Source organism: Indicator indicator, chromosome 38, assembly GCF_027791375.1.
Source record: "Indicator indicator isolate 239-I01 chromosome 38, UM_Iind_1.1, whole genome shotgun sequence".
NCBI lineage: Eukaryota > Metazoa > Chordata > Aves > Piciformes > Indicatoridae > Indicator > Indicator indicator.
The window spans coordinates 710,481-731,325 of NC_072047.1; the positions used below are offsets into that span (position 1 = coordinate 710,481).

Below are 20,845 nucleotides of genomic sequence, written 5' to 3' on the forward strand. Positions count from 1 at the left end.
TGGGGAAAAAAAAAAACCAACAAAACAACAAAAACAACAAAGCGACAACAAAAGAAGCCCCCAATAACAACAACAAAACCAGCAAAAAAACCCCAACAAAACAAAAAAAACAAAAACAAAAAAACCATACCACAACAACAAAGCCAACAAAACAAGAAAACAACCACAAAAAACCAACAAACAAACAAACAAAAAAACCCCAACAACAACAAAACCATCAAAAAACCCAACAAAAAAAAAAGCAACAGAAGAAACCACCACCACCACGACAAAACCAACAAAAAACCCTAACAAAAAAAACAACAAAACAACAAAAAATCCCCCCAGCAACAAAACCCAGAAAAAACCCGAAAAAACAACGAAAAACGTCCAACAACAACAAAACCAACAAAAAAAACCCCCACAAAACAACAACAAAAGAAACCACTACCACCACAACAAAAGAACAACAAAACCCCCAACAAAACAACAACCAAAAAAAACCCCACCACCAACACCACCACCAACAAAAAAACCCCACAAAAAGCCTGACAAAAAACCAACAAAACAACCAAAAAAACTCCAACAACAAAACCCACAGAAAAAAACCCAACAAAAAAACTCCACAACAAAACCAACAAAAAACCCCCAACAAACCAACAAAACAACAACCAAAAAACCCCAACACCAACAAAACCAACAAAAAAACCCAACAACAACAAAACCAACAAAAAAACCCCCAACAAACCAACAAAGCAACAACCAAAAACCCCCAACAACAAAACCAACAACCCCCGCCCAAAAAAAAACCGAAAAAACCCCAAAACAACCAAAAAACCTCCAACTACAAAACCCACAAAAACCCACAAGAAAACAACAACAAAACAGCAACAAAACCCACCAACAACAAACCAGCAAAAAACCCCCAATAAACCCCCCAAAAAACAATAAAAGAAACCACAAAACCTATAAAAAACCCACAAAACCCAACAAAACAACAACAAAAAAAACCCAACAACAAAACCAACGAAAAAAAAAACCCAACAAAACAACAACAAAAAAACCCCAACAACAAAACCAATGAAAAAAAAACCCCAACAAAACAATAACAAAAAAAACCCCAACAACAAAACCAACAAAACAACAACAAAAAAACCCCAACAACAAAACCAACAAAAAAAAAACAACAAAACAACAACAAAAAACCCCCAACAACAAAACCAACGAAAAAAAAAAACCAACAAAACAACAACAAAAAAACCCCAACAACAAAACCAACAAAAAAAAAAAACAACAAAACAACAACAAAAAAACCCCAACAACAAAACCAACAAAAAAAAAAACAACAAAACAACAACAAAAAAACCCAAAACAAAAAACAACAAAAAAAAAAACAACAAAACAACAACAAAAAAACCACAACAACAAAACCAACAAAAAAAAAAAACAAAAAACAACAACAAAAAAACAAACAACAAAACAACAAAAAAAAAACCAAACAAAACAACAAAAAAAAAAACCCCAACAACAAAACCAACAAAAAAAAAAACCAACAAAACAACAACAAAAAAACCACAACAACAAAAAACAAAAAAAAAACAACAACAAAAAAACAAAAAAACCAAAACAAAACAACAAAAAAAAAACAACAAAAAAACAACAAAAAAACCAACAAAAAAACCAACGAAAAAAAAAACCAACAAAACAACAACAAAAAAACCCCAACAACAAAACCAACGAAAAAAAAACCCAACAAAACAACAACAAAAAAACCCCAACAACAAAACAACAAAAAAAAAAAAAACAAAAAAAAAAAAAAAAAAACCAACAACAAAACCAACAAAAAAAAACAACAAAACAAAAACAAAAAAAAACCAACAACAAAAACAACAAAAAAAAAAACAAACAAAACAACAAACAAAAAAACCCAACAACAAAACAACAAAAAAAAAAACCAACAAAAACAACAACAAAACAAACAAAAAACCACAAAAAAAACACAACAAAACAACAACAAAAAACCACAACAACAAAACCAAAAAAAACAACAACCCACAACAAAACCAACAAAACCACAAACAAAACACAACAAAAAACCACAACAACAAAAAACCAAAAAAAAACCCAAAAAAAACAACACAAAAAACCAACACCACAAACAAAAACAAAAAAAAAAATCCCCAACAACAAAACCAACAAAACCCAACCAAAACCCAACAAAACAAGAACAACAACAAAAAAACCACCACCCCAACAACAAAACCAACAAAAAAAAAAAACAACAAAAAAGATCAACAAAACAACAACAAAAGACCCCCAACAACAACAACAACAACCAACAACGAGGCTGGATCCTGCCCAGCTCCTTGCAGGATGTGTGGGTGTGGAATTTTGGGAGGTGGTTTAGTGGTGGTGATGGTTTTGGGAGCTGATGGCTTTGGGGTTGATGGTTGGAAGAGACTCAAAGGTCTCTCTCTCCCAGCTGCAACAGTTCTGTGATCCTGTGAGCCCTGAGGGCAGTGCTGGGCTGCACCCCAGCAGGGCAAAATCCTCCTCACCTCTGAGTTAGGGCTGAGGTGTTGGAGAGTTGGGCAGAGTGGATCCTCCTGAAGTTCAAGCAGGGCAGGTGTAGAATCCTGCAGCCAGGGTGGTATCACCTCCTGCAGCACTGCAGGTGGGGGCTGGCCTGCTGGGAAGCAGCTCCAAGGAGAAGGAGCTGGGGGTGCTGAGGGGGCAACAAGTTCCCTGTGAGTCAGCAGTGTGCCCTCATGCACTGGAGGCCAGTGGTGTCCTGGGGGCATGAAGAAGAGTGTGGTCAGCAGGGCAAGGGAGGTTCTGCTCCGTCTCTTCTCTCCTCTGCTCAGGTCACACCTGGAGTCCTGGAGTTCTGGGTTCCCCACTTCAACAAAGGGAAGTGCTGGGGAGAGTCCAGAGGAGGCTGGGAAGCTGCTGAGGGGCCTGGAGCAGCTCTGGGAGGAGCAAAGGCTGAGAGCCCTGGGGCTGAGAGCCTGCAGAAGAGCAGCCCCAGAGGGGAGCTGAGCAATGCTCAGCAAGAGCTAAAGGAGCTGTGGGGGGCAAGAGGCTGGGGCCAGACTCTGCTCACTGGTGCCCAGGGACAGCACAAGGGGCACAAAGTAGAACCCAGGAGGTTCCATGAGGAGAAAGTTGTTTGTTGTGAGGGTGCTGGAGGCCTGGAGCAGGCTGCCCAGAGAGGTTGTGGAGTGTCCTTGTGTGGAGAGCTTCCAACCCCCCCTGGGCACTGTGCTCCTGGGCAAGCTGCTGTGGGTGCCCTGCTGGAGCAGGGGGCTTGGACTGGAGGAGCTCCAGAGGTCCTTTCCCAACTCCACCATCCTGGGATTCTCTGGTGATTCAGGAGTGATACCCTGGGGAGGTGAAACCTTGCTCGATCCACTCCAGGATCCCCAAGGGATGCTTGGCTGGAGGGAGAGGGTTGTGTGTGGGAGGGAAGGAACAGCTCCAGGCTGTGGTATTGATTGAGCAGTTGGGGTCTGTTTTAAAGCCACTGCCTTGGTCTTCACAAACCTTTTGTTGAGCACAGAGAGAATGCCACAGATAATGGATGTTTCCTTGATAAACAGCAGAGCAGCAGCTCAACTTTCTCATTACCCTGTGTAATGAGAGCTGCTCAGAAGTGTGGCTCAGCTGTGCGTGGAGCTGGGCTAGAAGGAAGGAGGAGGAGGAGGAGGAAGGGGAAAAATGTTCCTGGATTGAAGCTCTGGGAGCTGGCTGAGAGGAGCAGTGCCTGAGATTGGATAGGGACAGGGCATGGCTGAGGGGTCCCAGGGTGGGTGATTGGATCAGGGATGGGTAAGCAAAGGAAGCCTCCAAATCTTCTAGGCTCATGGAATGGTTTTGGCTGGAAAAGACTTTTCAGATCATGGAGTTCAACTGCTAGCCCAGCACTGAGCCATGGCCCTCAGCACCACATCTCCACAGCTTGCAGACCCCTCCAGGGATGGGGTTTCAACCACCCCCTGGGCAGCCTGGGCCAGGCTTTGAGAACCCTTTCAGGGAAGAAGTTTCTGCTAATGTCCAATCTCAGCCTCCCCTGGGGCAACTTGAGGCCATGTCCTCTCCTCCTGTCACTTGTTCCTTTTGTCCTTTGCTGAACCCACCCCAGCTCCTCAATGTCCCTCTTGGAGTGAGGGGCCCAAAAGTGAACCAAGTACTGAACCTAGTCCAGGGGGACAATCCCTGCCCTGCTCCTGCTGGCCACACTCTGGCTGAAGCAAGCCAGGCTGCTGGGTTTTGCCTTCTTGGCCAAATCCAGCCATCAGCCAGCAGGGATTGGCTGCTTTGCCTTCCCAGGATTGTTGAGACAGAGGGGGAGGATCAGTGGAGCAGCAGCCTTTGGGTACCCCTGCCTGGGGACTCTGCAGGCAGCAGTCTGTAGAATCCTAGAATCACAGAATGGGTTGGGTTGGAAGGGACCTCAAAGCTCATCCAGTTCCAACCCCCTGCCACGGGCAGGGACACCTCCCACCAGCCCAGCTTGCTCAAGGTCTCATCCAGCCTGGCCTTGAGCACCTCCAGGGAGGGGACATCCACAGCCTCCCTGGGCAACCTGTTCCAAGGTCTCCCCACCCTCACTGGCAAGAATTTCTTCCTCACCTCCAGCCTCCATCTCCCCTCTTCCATCTCAAATCCATTCCCTCTCACCCTGACACTCCAAGCCCTTACCAAAAGTCCCTCCCCAGCTTCCTTGGAGCCTCCTTTCAGGTACTGGAAAGCAGCTTGAAGGGCCAGGCTCAGCTCTGGGGCCACCTTGCTGAGGGCTAAGCATGTTCTTAACAGAATAATAAGTCAATTCTCCCTGAATAATTAACGAGAGGAGCCTTCATAAGTATTGACTTAATGTGACAGCAAGTCCATACTGACTCAGGCTTTGCTTATGTAAACACAATCTCCTGTTCAGCTTAGTTAGCAGTTCAATGAAATAGAACAGTCCTTCAATTAAAATCAAATGATGCATGCCTTTAATTCTTCCCTTCCTGGGTAATGAGAAGGTTTAAGAACAAGGAAGAGGATAAAAAAAAAACCACACGCACACAAAAAAAAAAAAAAAAAAAAAAAGCAAACCCAAACCAACCCTCTTCCTCCTCCTCTTTCCCCCCCTTCCCCCTCTCTCCCAACTGCTTTTATCTCTGAGGAATCCAAATGCCACGTCCTGAAAATACAGAAGGGGAAACTGCACTTCATTAACAGCTCCCAGCTTAGCACTTGGGGCTGGGGGTTGTTTGTCCTCTTGGTTTCTTCACCCCCAACCTCACCTCTTACCACTTTAGCTCTGCTGGAGCTCTGTGTCCAGTTCTGGAGCCTCTGTTCCAAGAAGGATCTGGAGGTGCAGGAAGGTGTCCAGGGAAGGGCCATGAGGATGAGCAGAGGGCTGGAGCTGCTCTGCTCTGAGGACAGCCTGAGAGAGTTGGGGTTGTGCAGGCTGGAGAAGAGAAGGCTCCCAGGAGACCTTCTGGTGGCCTTCCAGGATCTGAAGGGGGCTCCAAGAAAGCTGGGGAGGGACTTTTGAGGGTGTCAGGGAGTGATAGGACTGGGGGGGGAAATGGAGCAAAACTGGAAGTGGGAAGGTTCAGATTGGATGTTAGGAAGAAATTCTTCCCCAGGAGGGTGGTGAGAGACTGGCACAGGTTGCCCAGGGAGGTGGTGGAAGCCTCATCCCTGTTTGCAGCCAGGCTGGAGGTGGCTGTGAGCAACCTGCTGTGGTGTGAGGTGTCCCTGCCCATGGCAGGGGGGTTGGGACTGGCTGAGCCTTGAGCTCCCTTCCAACCCTGACAATTCTCTGATTCTGTGATCTACTCCAAGCTCCCTGCCACGAGCACACCCTTCCCCCACTCCTCACTACCCTTTGCTAGAAGGTCATCCAGAAAAATCAACTTAGGCTCCATCTTCCCTCTCATTTCTATAGCTGAGCCTCATCCCTGTGGCTCCTGGCAGCTTTGTTTGGAGTTTGAAGCCATTTTTTTGCTTTTTTTCCCCCCTTAATCTCAGCATTTCCAGCTTTCCAAACCATTCATCCCCAGCAGGATGAGCAGGCAGAGCAAATGTTGGGAGGAGGCTGCCCAGCAAGCCCGTGGGTTTTTGATGTCTTGCTGAGTTTTTCTTGCTTGTTGTCTCAGCTTCTTGAACATCCTCTGCTCTGTGGGAGGGTTGGAAGAGGGGGAGGGGGAGGGCAGATGCATGTTTCCAAGCTGCTTCTTGATGCTTCTGTCTATTAAAGCCTTTTTTTAAATTTAATTTCTTTTCCCTTGGTCCCTGTAAATTGCCTGTGAAGAGGAATCTCCACAGCTTGGAGATCTTCTGCCTGGAATAGTCAGAAGCCTGAGGCCATTTGCTTTGATTTGGGGCAGGGGGAGTTGTTGTTTAGTGCCAGGCTTGGACTTCTCATCTGTCCTTGTGAGCAAGAAGGCCACCAGGCTGCTTGATCCTGCTCTGGCAGGGGGAGGTTGGACTTGAAGATCTCCAGAGGTCCCTTCCAACCCCTAACATCCTCTGAGCCTGGCATGGAGCAGCAATTGTGTGGCCAGAAGGAGCAGGGATTGTGCCCCTGGACTGGGCACTGCTGAAGTCACACCTTGAGTGCTGGGTTCAGTTTTGGGCTCCTCACTGCCAGAAGGACACTGAGAGGCTGGAGCAGGTCCAGAGAAGGACAAGGAAGCTGGGGAAGGGTCTGGAGAACAGGGCTGGGGAGGAGCAGCTGAAGGACCTGGAAGTGTTCAGCCTGGAGGAAAGGAGACTAAGGGGAGACCTTCTGGCTCTCTACAGCTCCCTGCAAGGAGCCTGGAGTGAGGTGGGGAATGGTCTTTGCTCTTCAGTGATAGGAGAATAGGAAATGGCCTCAAGTTGCCCCAGGGGAGTTTTAGGTTGGACATTAGAGGAAACTTCTTGACTGAAAGGGTTCTGGAAGCCTGGCCCAGGCTGCCCAGGGAGGTGGCTGAATCCTCATCCCTGGAGGTGTTTCAAAGCCTCTGAGATGTGGTGCTGAGGGCCATGGCTTAGCCCCAGCCTTGACAGAGTGAGAGAAAGGTTGGACTGGATGATCTTCAGGGTCTTTTCCAACCCAAACATTTCCATCATCCCCTGGTTCCCTGCCTCCTTCCTCCTCCCCTCAGCAGGAGATCCCAACTCCAGCCTCTGACAGGATTTCTCCTCTCCCCAGATGAGAGGTGCAGTCCTGCCAGAGCTGTGGCAAGTTCATCACTGAGCACCAGGCAGATTTGTCACGTTGCTCCCTGGGGCTCTGCTCCTGGCATGTAGCATCCTCTGAGGCAAATGTTCTTCTTTTCATGATACACGACAAGGCAGCTGGTAAATCCTTCCCAAATATCCAAGCCAGATGTCACTCTTTCCGTTGTATACAATGAGTTTGCAGAGATTCCAGCCAGGAATAAACCTCTGCTGGTTGGGAGCCAGCCCATAACATCTCAGATTTCTGCTTTTTAAGTGCCCAGGCAATAAAGAGGAAAGAAAAAAAAAAAAAAAAAAGGAAAGAAAGAGAGAAAGAAAGAAAGAGAGAAAGTAAGAAAGAAAGAAAGAGGAAAGAAGGAAGGAAGGAAGGAAGGAAGGAAGGAAGGAAGGAAGGAAGGAAGGAAGGAAGGAAGGAAGGAAGGAAGGAAGGAAGGAAGGAAGGAAGGAAGGAAGGAAGGACGGAAGGAAGGAAGGAAGGAAGGAAGGAAGGAAGGAAGGAAGGAAGGAAGGAAGGAAGGAAGGAAGGAAGGAAGGAAGGAAGGAAGGAAGGAAGGAAGGAAGGAAGGAAGGAAAGAGGAAAGGAAGGAAGGAAGGAAGGAAGGAAGGAAGGAAGGAAGGAAGGAAGGAATGAAGGAAGGAAGGAAGGAAGGAAGGAAGGAAGGAAGGAAGGAAGGAAGGAAGGAAGGAAGGAAGGAAGGAAGGAAGGAAGGAAGGAAGGAAGGAAGGAAGGAAGGAAGGAAGGAAGGAAGGAAAGAGGAAAGGAAGGAAGGAAGGAAGGAAGGAAGGAAGGAAGGAAGGAAGGAAGGAAGGAAGGAAGGAAGGAAGGAAGGAAGGAAGGAAGGAAGGAAGGAAGGAAGGAAGGAAGGAAAGAGGAAAGGAAGGAAGGAAGGAAGGAAGGAAGGAAGGAAGGAAGGAAGGAAGGAAGGAAGGAAGGAAGGAAGGAAGGAAGGAAGGAAGGAAGGAAGGAAGGAAGGAAGGAAGGAAGGAAGGAAGGAAGGAAAGAGGAAAGGAAGGAAGAAAGGAAGGAAGGAAGAAAGAAAGAAAGAAAGAAAGAAAGAAAGAAAGAAAGAAAGAAAGAAAGAAAGAAAGAAAGAAAGAAAGAAAGAAAGAAAGAAAGAAAGAAAGAAAGAAAGAAAGAAAGAAGAAAGAAAGAAAGAAAGAAAGAAAGAAAGAAAGAAAGAAAGAAAGAAAGAAAGAAAGAAAGAAAGAAAGAAAGAAAGAAAGAAAGAAAGAAAGAAAGAAAGAAAGAAAGAAGAAAGAAAGAAAGAAAGAAAGAAAGAAAGAAGAAAGAAAGAAAAAAGAAAGAAGGAAAAAAAAGGAAAAAAGAAAAAAGAGGCAGCCAAGGCAGGAGGATTCACTGCCAAATCACTGGCTGGCAGCTTGAGGGAGCAGGTGGAGCTGGGCAGTCTCTGCCTTCCAAAAGCCAGACCTGAGCTGGGCAGAGCTGGGCTGACAGCTGGGTGAAAGTCAGACCTGAGCTGGGCAGAGCTAGGCTGGCAGCTGAGTAAATTCAGACCTGAACCTGGTCTCCCTCACAGCCTCTTCCTCTCCAGCTGACCCTCCAGGTCCCTCAGCTGCTCCTCCAAGATCTGCTTCTTCTAACTCCCAACCTGACTCCCCTCTAGTGCAACCTGAGGCCCTTCCCTCTCCTCCTGTCCCTTGTGGACCTTCCTCCAAAGAGTATTTGTGTGTGAAAAGAGCTGAACTGAGGCTTTTCTCCCCTGCAACATCCACCCTGAGCTCTTCCTTCTGCTCCCACCTTACAAATGGGGAGCAAACCCCCTTGACCTGTGAGGTGGGACCCCCCTCATCTCCCCTTTTTCACCTGGTCCTGGGGAATTTTTCCTTCCCAGCAGGCTAAATCCCACTGGAGGAAAAGAAACCTGGACCTGGTGAAAAGAACTTCCTCCTGGGATGGGTGAGTTTTGTTTCCAGGAAGAAGGAGGGGAAGAAAGTTGGTTGCATGCCTCAGCCCTGCCTCAGAGGAGCTGCAGAATCCTGGCATCAATGCTTCAGCCCAAACCCATCCTGCTCCACCACTCTGTGGAGCAGCCACCTCACAGCCTCCTCCTTGCTTCTCTCCCTGAGGTGCTGCCAGTTGTGTTGTTGCTATTTATCAGCACCTGAGGTCCAGGAGAGCAGCAGCAGTGCCCAGGGGTCCTGTCTCCTCCTTAGGAGTGCTTCAGTAACCCAGCTGAAGAGGTTGACCTTGCCCTGGAAATTTGCAGCCTGTTGGGAGGCTGGAAGTGGGTCAGGCTGCTGGTGGGAGTGGGAAACTCCTCCAGTTTGTGGTGCTGGCAGGCTGTAGCAGGCAGGATGTGAGTGTGACCTGCACAGCCAGCTGTGGGCAGCAGGGAGAAGAAGGTACCAAGGGCAGGGGTGGCTTTTGCCTCATCCCTGGCTTGAGCTTGCAGGAGGGTGATGCTGGAGGACAAAGAAAGCCTCAGAAGAATCACAGAATCATGGTGGGGGTTGGAAGGGAGCTCTGGAGATCATCCAGTCCAAGCCCCCTGCTCCAGCAGGGCACCCACAGCAGCTTGCCCAGGAGCACAATGCCCAGGGGGGGTTGGAAGCTCTCCACACAAGGACACTCCACAACCTCTCTGGGCAGCCTGCTCCAGCCCTCCAGCACCCTCACAGCCAACAAATTTCTCCTCCTCTTCAGATGGAACCTCCTGGGTGTCACTTTGTGCCCCTTGCCCCCTGTCCTGTCCCTGGGCACCAGTGAGCAGAGTCTGGCCCCAGCCTCTTGCCCCCCACAGCTCCTTTAGATCTTGCTGAGCATTGCTCAGCTCCCCTCTGGGGCTGCTCTTCTGCAGGCTCTCAGCCCCAGGGCTCTCAGCCTTTGCTCCTCCCAGAGCTGCTCCAGGCCCCTCAGCAGCTTCCCAGCCTCCTCTGGACTCTCTCCAGCAGTTCCCTGTCCCTCTTGAACTGGGGAGCCCAGAACTGGACCCAGGACTCCAGATGAAGTCTCATCAAAGTAGAGGGGGAGGAGACCCTCCCTTGCCCTGCTGGCCACACTCTTCTTCATGCCCCCAGAGGACCTTTTCTGGCCATGAGTGCACATTGCTGAGCAAGAAGCTCAGCATCTCCACAGAAGATGCTCAGATTGGTGGTTGTGAAGCCCCAAGACCTGGAAAGAGTCCCAGTCATGGCTGGCTGGAAAGAGCAGAAGGTCTGCAGGAAGCCACTGCATTCCTGCTTGGAGCATCCAGTGCTCTGGTCCAGCTCCAAGCAGCTGTGCTCTATGATGTTCTTTTCCCAGGATGTGGTCCATGCAAGTGCAGTTGGGCTCTGGCTGTGGGCTCAGCAGCAACATTTCTGCTTCTCCTCAGTGCTGGATGTGGTTTGGTGGCACTTTCACCCCACCCCACCCCATCCCATCCCATCCCATCCCATCCCATCCCATCCCATCCCATCCCATCCCATCCCATCCCATCCCATCCCATCCCATCCCATCCCAATCCTTAGTGGAGGGCTGGAAAGTGTCAGCTGGATGTCGGAGCTAACACTGCAGATCCCTCCTGCTGCCTTCCATCTCCTCTTCATTTGTTCCATTGAACTCCATCAAACCCTTCTGCAAACTCGTCACTCCCATTTAGACACACACACACACACACACACACACACACACACAGAGGAAGCTGTAAAATAAGAGAGTTTGTCCTCTCCATTTTCATCACTCCTGATGGCTTCAGGCAGGTAGTGCCAGATGATTCAATCGCTGCTTGGACAAAGATGACATTTAATTAAGAAGGAAGGAAGAGAAGGAAGCCAAAAGAAATAATGTATGCCTGCTGCTCTCACTCTGGAGAGGGCAGAGAAGGCAACAGACAAGGAGCTGAGCTGCCCAGAGAGGTTGTGGAGCCTCTTTCTCTGGAGGAGTCTCCTTCTCTGGAGGAGTCTCCTTCTCTGGAGGAGTCTCCTCTGCAGAGTTTCCATTGTGCTCCCAGGCAAGCTGCTGTGGGTGCCCTGATGGAGCAGGGGCTGAGCTCCAGAGCTCCCTTCCCAACCTTCTGTGACTCTGTGAGGTTTTCTGTTGTGGAGCTCCAGGTCCTCTCATCCACAGTGGCAGCAGCTTGGCTGCTTCGCTGCAGGTCCTTATGAGGAGAGGCTGAGAGCCCTGGGGCTGTGTAGTCTGGAGAGGAGGAGGCTGAGAGGGGATCTGATCAATGTCTATCAATAGCTGAGGGCTGGGGGTCAAGAAGGAAGGGACAGGGACAGGCTCTGCTCACTTGTGCCCTGGGATAGGCCAAGGGGCAATGGATGTAGACTACAGCAGAGGAAGTTCCACCTCAACATGAGGAACTCCTTTACTGTGAGGGTCACAGAGCTGCCCAGAGAGGTTGTGGAGTGTCCTTGTGTGGAGAGCTTCCAACCCCCCCTGGCCATTGTGATCCTGGGCAAGCTGCTGTGGGTGTCCCTGCTGGAGCTGGGGGGTTGGGCTGGCTGAGCTCCAGAGGTCCCCTCCAAGCCCTAGCATTCTGTGACTCTCTGTGACTGTGAGGTTTGCTGCTGTGGAGCTCCAGGTCCTCTCACCCACAGTGGCAGCAGCTTGGCCCCATCTCTGCTCTCTTAATGGCTGAGTCAGGCTGGGGGCTGCAGCCCATCTGCCTGTCAGGGAATCAGGGAATGAGTTGGGTTGGAAGAGATCCTTGAGCTTCAACCCTTAACTCAGCACTGCCAGGGCAGCAGCCAGCCGTGGCCCTGAACACCACATCTCCACAGCTGTGAACCCCCTCCAGGGAGAAAAGCTTGGATGAGGCACTCAGTGCCATGGTGTGATTGATTTGACAGGGTTGGGTGATGGCTTGGGCTTGGGGAGCTCAGAGCTCTCTTCCAGCCTGGTTCATTCTGTGGTTGACTCTGGGACTGGGACTCTGGGACTGGGACTCTGGGACTGGGACTCTGGGACTGTGATTCTGTGACTGTGACTCTGTGACTCTGTGATTCTGTGACACTGTGACTGTGACTCTGTGACTCTGTGACTCTCTGACTCTGTGATTCTGTGACTCTGTGACTGTGATTCTGGGACTGTGACTGTGACTGTGACTCTGTGACTGTGATTCTGGGACTGTGACTCTGGGACTGTGACTCTGTGACTGTGACTCTGTGACTCTGTGACTCTCTGACTCTGTGATTCTGTGACTCTGTGACTGTGATTCTGGGACTGTGACTGTGACTGTGACTCTGTGACTGTGACTCTGTGACTGTGATTCTGGGACTGTGACTCTGTGACTGTGACTCTGTGACTGTGACTCTGTGACTCTGTGACTGTGATTCTGGGACTGTGACTGTGACTGTGACTCTGTGACTGTGACTCTGTGACTGTGATTCTGGACTGTGACTCTGTGACTGTGACTCTGTGACTCTGTGACTCTGTGACTGTGATTCTGGGACTGTGACTCTGTGACTGTGACTCTGTGACTGTGACTCTGTGACTGTGACTCTGTGACTCTGTGACTGTGACTCTGTGACTGTGACTCTGTGACTCTGTGACTGTGATTCTGTGACTCTGTGACTGTGATTCTGGGACTGTGACTCTGTGACTGTGACTCTGTGACTGTGACTCTGTGACTCTGTGACTGTGATTCTGGGACTGTGACTCTGTGACTGTGACTCTGTGACTGTGACTCTGTGACTCTGTGACTGTGACTCTGTGACTGTGATTCTGGGACTGTGACTCTGTGACTGTGACTCTGTGACTGTGACTCTGTGACTGTGACTCTGTGACTCTGTGACTGTGACTGTGACTCTGTGACTGTGACTCTGTGACTGTGACTGTGGCTGTGACTCTGTGGCTGTGACTCTGTGACTGTGACTCTGTGACTGTGACTGTGACTCTGTGACTGTGATTCTGTGACTGTGACTCTGTGACTGTGACTCTGTGACTGTGACTCTGTGACTCTGTGACTGTGACTCTGTGACTGTGACTCTGTGACTGTGACTCTGTGACTCTGTGACTGTGATTCTGGGACTGTGACTCTGGGACTGTGACTCTGTGACTGTGACTCTGTGACTGTGATTCTGGGACTGTGACTCTGTGACTGTGACTCTGTGACTGTGACTCTGTGACTCTGTGACTGTGATTCTGGGACTGTGACTGTGACTGTGACTCTGTGACTGTGACTCTGTGACTGTGATTCTGGGACTGTGACTCTGTGACTGTGACTCTGTGACTGTGACTCTGTGACTCTGTGACTGTGATTCTGGGACTGTGACTCTGTGACTGTGACTCTGTGACTGTGACTCTGTGACTGTGACTCTGTGACTCTGTGACTGTGACTCTGTGACTGTGACTCTGACTGTGACTCTGTGACTCTGTGACTCTGTGACTCTGTGACTCTGTGACTGTGACTCTGTGACTCTGTGACTGTGATTCTGGGACTGTGACTCTGTGACTGTGACTCTGTGACTGTGACTCTGTGACTGTGACTCTGTGACTCTGTGACTGTGACTCTGTGACTGTGACTCTGTGACTGTGACTCTGTGACTCTGTGACTCTGTGACTCTGTGACTCTGTGACTGTGACTCTGTGACTCTGTGACTGTGATTCTGTGACTGTGACTCTGTGACTGTGACTCTGTGACTGTGACTCTGTGACTGTGATTCTGGGACTGTGATTCTGGGACTGTGACTCTGGGACTGTGACTCTGGGACTGTGATTCTGGGACTGTGACTCTGTGACTGTGACTCTGTGACTGTGACTCTGTGACTCTGTGACTGTGATTCTGGGACTGTGACTCTGTGACTGTGACTCTGTGACTGTGACTCTGTGACTGCGACTCTGTGACTCTGTGACTGTGATTCTGGGACTGTGACTCTGTGACTGTGACTCTGTGACTGTGACTCTGTGACTGCGACTCTGTGACTCTGGGACTGTGATTCTGTGACTCTGGGACTGGGACTCTGTGACTGCGATTCTGTGACTGCGACTCTGTGACTCTGGGACTGTGATTCTGTGACTCTGTGACTGTGACTCTGTGACTGTGACTCTGTGACTGTGACTCTGTGACTGTGATTCTGGGACTGTGACTCTGGGACTCTGTGACTCTGGGACTCTGTGACTGTGACTCTGGGACTGGGACTCTGTGACTTTCTGACTGTGACTTTGTGACTCTGACTCTGTGACTCTGTGATTCTGTGACTGTGATTCTGTGCCTGTGACTCTGTAAATTTGTGCCTGTGACTCTGTGACTCTGTGACTCTGTGACTGTGATTCTGTGCCTGTGACTCTGTAAATTTGTGCCTGTGACTCTGTGACTCTGTGACTCTGTGACTGTGATTCTGGTACTCTGTGCCTCTGTGATTCTGTGACGGGGACTCCACCACTGCCCTGGGCAGCCTGAGCCAAGCCTTGACAACCCTCCAGGGGAAGAAATCTTTCCTCATGGCCAACCTGAACCTGCCCTGGGGCACCTTGAGGCCATTTCCTTCCATCCAGTGGCTAAATCCCACCCCTCTCCCTCTCCCCCTTTGCTCCAGGTCCCGGCTGGCTGATTTCCACACCAACTGCCAAGCCTCCTTCCAGTCCCTCACCAGCTGCCCTGGGGACAACTACCAGGCATGCCTGGGCTCCTATGCAGGGCTCATTGGTGAGTGCTGGTGGGGGGTCTGGGGGCGCTGGGGTGAGCAAAGCTCTCTCCTCTCCTGCTGTACCCCCACTCACCCTTCTCCCTTCTCCTTCCCCCACCCCCGGGGCAGGCTTTGACATGACTCCCAACTACGTTGATGCCAGCACCACCAGCATCACCATCTCGCCCTGGTGCTCCTGCAAAGGCAGTGGCAATATGGAGGAGGAGTGTGAGAAGTTCCTCCAGGACTTCACAGAAAACCCTTGTCTCCGTAAGGCTCTTCCCTGCCCCCTCCCCCGCCCTCTCCTATCGGCTCCCCCCCTCCCCTCCCTTCCCCCCTCCATACCAACCCCCTCCTGCCCCCCCAGGAAATGCCATCCAAGCCTTTGGCAACGGCACCGACGTCAGCCTCTCCCCCAAGAGCCCCCCCCTGGCTGTCACCCTGCCAGCCAAGACAGAGCAGAGCCCTCTGCTGCCAGATGACATCAACGACAGCAACACCATCTATGACCCCAGGATCATCACCACCTGCACCTCTCTCCAGGTAGGACCTGAGGGGAGCACTGCTCAGGACCCACCTGCAGGTCCTGGGCAGCACAAAGCCCTGCTCAGGGCAGGCATCTCAGGCTGGCTGCTGTGTTGGTGCTGAGCCCAACCAATCTCTCACTCTGCCGAGGCCAGGGCTAAGCCATGGCCCTCAGCACCACATCTCTCTGGCTTTGAAACACCTCCAGGGATGGGGATTTAACCACCCCCCTGGGCAGCCTGGGCCAAGCTTCCAGAACCCTTTCAGTCAAGAAGTTTCTTCTGATGTCCAACCTAAACCTCTCCTGGGGCAACTTGAGGCTGTTTCCTATTCTCCTATCACTTGTACCCTGGGAGAAGAGACCAACCCCCACCTGACTCCCTTTCAGAGAGCTGTAGAGATCCAGAAGGTCTCCCCTCAGCCTCCTTTTCTCAACCCCAGGTCCCTCAGCTGCTCCTCCCCAGTCCTGTTCTCCAGACCCTTCCCCAGTTTCTTTGCCCTTCTCTGGACCTTCTTGGAGTGAGGGGTCCAAAACTGAAGCCAGTCCTCAAGGAGTGGCCTCCCCAGTGCCCAGTCTGGAGGGGCAAGCCCTGCCCTGGTCCTGCTGGTCACCCTGGCACACATTGGCTCATCTTCAGCCACTCTGGACCTGCTTCCCCCCCAGGTCTTTCTCTGCTGAGCAGCTTTCCAGCCACTCCCAGGGAAGTGCTTTCCTCAGAGTTTCCCAGGGGAATTTTGGGGACTCTTGGGTCACATCCCTGCCCTCAACCTTCCTCCTTTCTCCTCTCTAGGAGCATGGACCCAAGCTAAACAAGTCCAAAGAGCAGAGTCTATGCTACTCAGAGGTAGGTCTGGGGGAAGGAAAGAGCCCAGGGAGGGAGGGTCCCTGGGTTGGGAGCTGTTTCCCAGTGGGAATAGCTTGGGAAGGATGTGCCAGAGAAGAGCCCTGCTGGGAACCACTGCCTGGAGGTTGTTTTCCAAGGCTGGATGGTTCCCCCCCCCCAGAATGCTCCTGCTGATTCCCTGCTCTGCCCTCCCCTGCAGACCCAGCTGACCACAGACATCATGCCAGAGCAGAAGACCTTCGTGGACCAGAAAGGAGGCAGCAGCCGACACTGGGCAGGCAGGATCCTGCCCCTTGTGCCCCTCCTCCTGCTGCTGCTGGCATTGTAGAGGGGGTGAGGACAGCAGCAGCCAGCAGCATGGGGACGCTCCGCACCCACACTCCCTGGCACCTTGGCTCCTGCTGCCAGAAGGGAACGACCCCAAGACTGAAATCCTGGGAATGCTGAGCCCTGGCGTGCTGGGCAGCACGAGGACCCTCCCCACACAGGGAAACTTTGGTGGTTTTCTCCTTCTTTTCCTTTCTTTTCCCCTTGAATCCTTTTTTTTTTTTTTGTGAGGGGGGAGGGGGAGCGCCCTTGGCGCTGCGTTGGGTTTGGTTTCGAAAGCAACTCAGGAGAGGGGAAAAAAACCTTCCTGCCACAGGAGATTCCTGAGCTGCCAGCAGCACCAGGGAGGGAAACCAAGCATCCAGCAGAGCTTTGGGGAAGGATTATTTCCAGGAGCCATCACCCCCTGGGTCAGCTGGGGGTAGCCAGGTGGATGGAGAGAGCTTTGTGCATCGGAGCATCCCAGAGGATGGACACACAGCGTTGGGAAGCTCTTCTGCATCCTCCAAGGGGACTCACTTGAGCTCTTGACATGATTGGGCTTTTTTGGGGGTTGATTTCTTGTTTTTTCTTCCTTTCTTTCTTTCTTTCTTTCTTTCCTGTGGTTGGCAAAGAGTTTTAAAAATGGAAGAGAAAAAGAAACTACTGCTCCAAAGGTCTGAGGCTCTCCTGGTGTTTGCCAGCTGGCACTTCAAGGAGGGGGGGAAGGGGGGAAAGGGGGAGTTTTTCCTTTCCTTTGGTTGAATTTGGGTTGGGATTGGGACCAGATCCTTCAGGGGTTGGAAACCTCTCTGTCTTCCTCTCTGGTTTCTTCCTTTTCCATATGCATACATGAAATCTTACAGTGATGGAGTTGTTTGGCTTTGGAAAAAGGCCTCCAAGGTCATCCAGTCCAAGCAGCAACCCAGTCCCACCATGGCCCCTAAACCAGGGCAATGGGCACACATTCCTTGAACACCTCCAGGGATGGGGACTCCACCACCTCCCTGGGCAGCCTGTGCCAATCCCTGACCACTCTTGCAGCAGAGAAGTTTCTCCTCATCTCCAGTTTAAATCTCCCTTGGCACAGTTTCAGGCTATTTCCTCTCCTGTCACCTGAGACTAGGGAGGGGAGAGCAATCCTCACCTGCCTCCAGCCTCCTTGCAGAGAGCTGCAGAGAGCTGCCAGAGAGCCTCCCCTCAGCCTCTTCTTCTCCAAGTTGAACACCCTCAGCTCCCTCAGCTGCTCCTCACCAGTCCTGTTCTCCAGACTCCCCCAGTCTGGGGGTCTCCAGCTCCTCTCAGCCAGAGACAAGCTTCATCTCATTTGGATTTGGGGAGACCTCATGCTGCAGGGATGTTTGGAGACCTTGTGCAGCTTCTCCTGGAGCTTCATGGACAGTCCTGCCCTGAAGCACTGCAACTCTGGGCCTTGCAAACTGCTGCAGGAGGGACGGATCCCACGTGCTGGATGTGGGCATGCAGGCAGAGGAGATGATCTCCTGGGCTTTGGCTAGTTACAGCTTCAGCATGACCAGAAGAACAGAAACCAGCCTCCAAAATCCACCTTGGCCACAGCCTTGAGAAGCTCTACGGACCTGGAGGCTCCTAGAAGTCCCAGCTCCAGGACTTGCCCCTTCCCAAGGGCTACAAAGCAGGTGGGACCAGGACTACCTACAAACAGAGGATTTTCCTTCTCATTATCCTCTCTAACCAGATATGGAAGCAAGATGCTGCAAGGAGCCTCCATAGCTTCCCAAAATCCTGAGGAACACCTACACCACACATCCCAAGTGCACTAAACCCTTCCCTGTGCCACTCCTTGTCCAGGCCCCTCCATGGCTTTCCCTTCACTGCAACAGAAGGGGGGAAAAAAAGAGGATTCAGGGCAGTTGGTGTCTTGAAGAGGAGGTTTTCTTGCTGCATTGCTTTGGGGTTTGGTCACCTGTGGTAGAACCCATTGGGCTTTGGCACTTCTCTGCCAACTAGGAAGCTGCAGTGGCATGGGAAGGCTTTCCCAGCAGGAAAAGGTGGTGAAAAAGAGCTGAGCTGGCACCATTGCCCTCTGTCATTAAGTCAATGTTCTCCTTTGCTCTTTAATAAGCACCCAGGGCAGGTGTTGCCTTCCTCCTCCTCCTCCTTCTTCACCCTCTGTTAAATAAGTCATCACCTGGGGGCACTCCTGACACCTCCAGCACTCCCATCAGCAGCTCCCTTGGCCTCATTAACTTTCCTGAGCTGCTTCACTTCACAAAAAATATATATATATTTTTTTTTTTTAGCTCTCCCCTCCCTTTTTCTTTCTCCCCTCCTCTCCCCTCCCCCATTGAGTTGCAGCTCATTTTAAAAGGCACAAAAATAACCTCTTGCCAGCCACGTGGTGAGGAGCAGAGCTGCAGGTCAAGGATGGGGATGGAGCTGGGATGCTCCAGTTTAGAAACCTCTTGATCCTTGGGCCCAGAAGTTCATTTGATGCTGTTCCAACAGGGAGAGAAAAAGGATTTTAAAAAGTGGAAGCAGGAAACTGCTCCTTTTTGGTCCATGGGAACAATTCCAGTGAGGCACCAAACATCTCCTCAAGCCACCCATCCATGTCCTCTGGGATGATCTCACCACAGGAGAAGCCAGCAGGAGGTTTGAGAGGTCTCCAACAAGGGGAAAAACCCCAAACTGATTGAGTTTCTTATCTTTAATTTCCTCAGTGGAACTCTGGAGACTCTGACAGGTCCAGGAGCCTTGGATGACCCTGTGGGATTCAAAGGATTTAGGGAAGCAGGAAAGCTGGGAGCCTTCTCTTCCATGCAGGTGAGCATCTGGGGAGGTGCTTTGGGAGGTGGCTCTGGTCCTATATCCCTGTGAGCAGGAAGGCAAAAGGATGTTTGGACTCCTCCAGCTGCAGCCAGCTGCCTCCAAGACCTGTCCCAGGAGAAGAAGAAGAGCTCAGGGAGTGACCAAGAACCCTTCCTGTCCTGCCTACACCTCAAACGGGATTATTATCTCCTTCCCGATGGAAAAAAACAAAAGGTGGTTTCAGTGCCACCCCCTGATCACACCGAGCTAATTAAGGAGGTGGTTAACGAGCCCCTGCCTGGGCTGCAGTGGTCAGTGTGGGGCTCAGCTGCAGCACAGCCCTGCAGGGAGCTGGGATGGAGGAGCCGCAGGAGCAGCAGCAGCAGCAGCAGCAGCAGCAGGAGCAGGAGCAGGAGCAGGAGCAGCAGAAGCAGGAGCAGCAGCAGCAGCAGGAGCCACAGCCGTCGCCGTCTCCACTTTTCTCTCCATTCCCACCCGAATGGCCTCATTCCAGCGGCAATTAGCAGCTTCCGAGGGACTCCCAGTGTCCTGCCTTCCACTTCCCTGATGTAATTACTGCAGTAAATGAGCAAGGAATTAAATCAAGGAGAAAGGCAGAGGGAGAGGCTGGCTGTGTCTCGCTGCTGGGGGTCACTGCTCTGTCACTCTGGAGGTTGGGAATCTTCCTGGCTTCCTCAAGGTTTGTCTTCTCCTTTGGGAAAGGAATGTGAACAGGGAGGGGTGTGGAAGGAAAATGCCAGCTCCAGCACGAGGAGGTGCAGGTGAAGCTCAGGTAGGTTCCTGCAGCAGTGCCCTGCTCTCATGCAGGTGCATCACAGGATCATGGCATCAGCCAGGTTGGGAAAAGGCCTCTGAGCTCATCATCAGATCCAACCAGCAGCACAGCACCACCATGGCCACCAAACCATGGCCCCAAGTGCCACGGCCACAGGTTTCCTGAACACCTCCAGGGATGTTTCCTGAACACCTCCAGGGATGGGGACTCCACCACCTCCCTGGACAGCCTGTTCCAACCCCTGACCACTCTTGAAGCAAAGAAATTGTTCTTAATATCCAACCTAAACCTCTCCTGGTGCAACTTGTGGCCATTTCCTCTCATCCTGTCCTCAGTTACTTGGCAGAAGAGGCCAACATCCCACCAGAGGCAGTTGCCTTCTCCTGCAGAGGCAGCAGCTCCAGGTGAGCCTGCTCTGGGTTGCACAAAACCATCTCCAGAGGCCCCTTCCAGCCCACACCATGCTGGGATTTGGGGATTCTGGGATCAGGGACGGAGCTGAAAGGGTCCCTTCAGCAGCACTGGAAAGAAATCTGCTCAGTGGAAACTGGCCACAGGGAAGGGAAGGCGTCAAGGAGGCTGCTTGTGTCCTCCTGGCTTGGGAAGGTGCTTGGAAACCTTGGCCTGAGGACAGCAACCACTGCTGCTTGCTGGAAGCTCCCAGAGCCCTCTTGCCATGCACACATAGCCTGCCAGCAAGCCAGCCACAGCTTCAGCCTCTGCAAACCCAAATGCTGCTCTGTAGCAGGCTGGCAAAAGCTTCAGGTTTCCTTTCCCCTGGCACAGAGAAGCTCCTGCTTGGAGCAGA

General features: G+C 51.2%; 1 protein-coding gene across 1 annotated transcript in view; it reads left to right on the forward strand.

The window, feature by feature from the left end:
* The window catches only part of GFRA2 (GDNF family receptor alpha 2), a 41,910-nt gene extending 25,437 nt beyond the window's left edge, over positions 1-16,473 (forward strand). The window contains exons 5-9 of the mRNA XM_054396669.1: positions 14,686-14,795; positions 14,905-15,045; positions 15,143-15,318; positions 16,092-16,145; positions 16,345-16,473. Coding sequence (XP_054252644.1) covers positions 14,686-14,795; positions 14,905-15,045; positions 15,143-15,318; positions 16,092-16,145; positions 16,345-16,473 — 610 coding nt within the window. The remainder of the gene's footprint in view (positions 1-14,685; positions 14,796-14,904; positions 15,046-15,142; positions 15,319-16,091; positions 16,146-16,344) is intronic.
* The last annotated feature ends 4,372 nt before the right edge of the window (positions 16,474-20,845 follow it).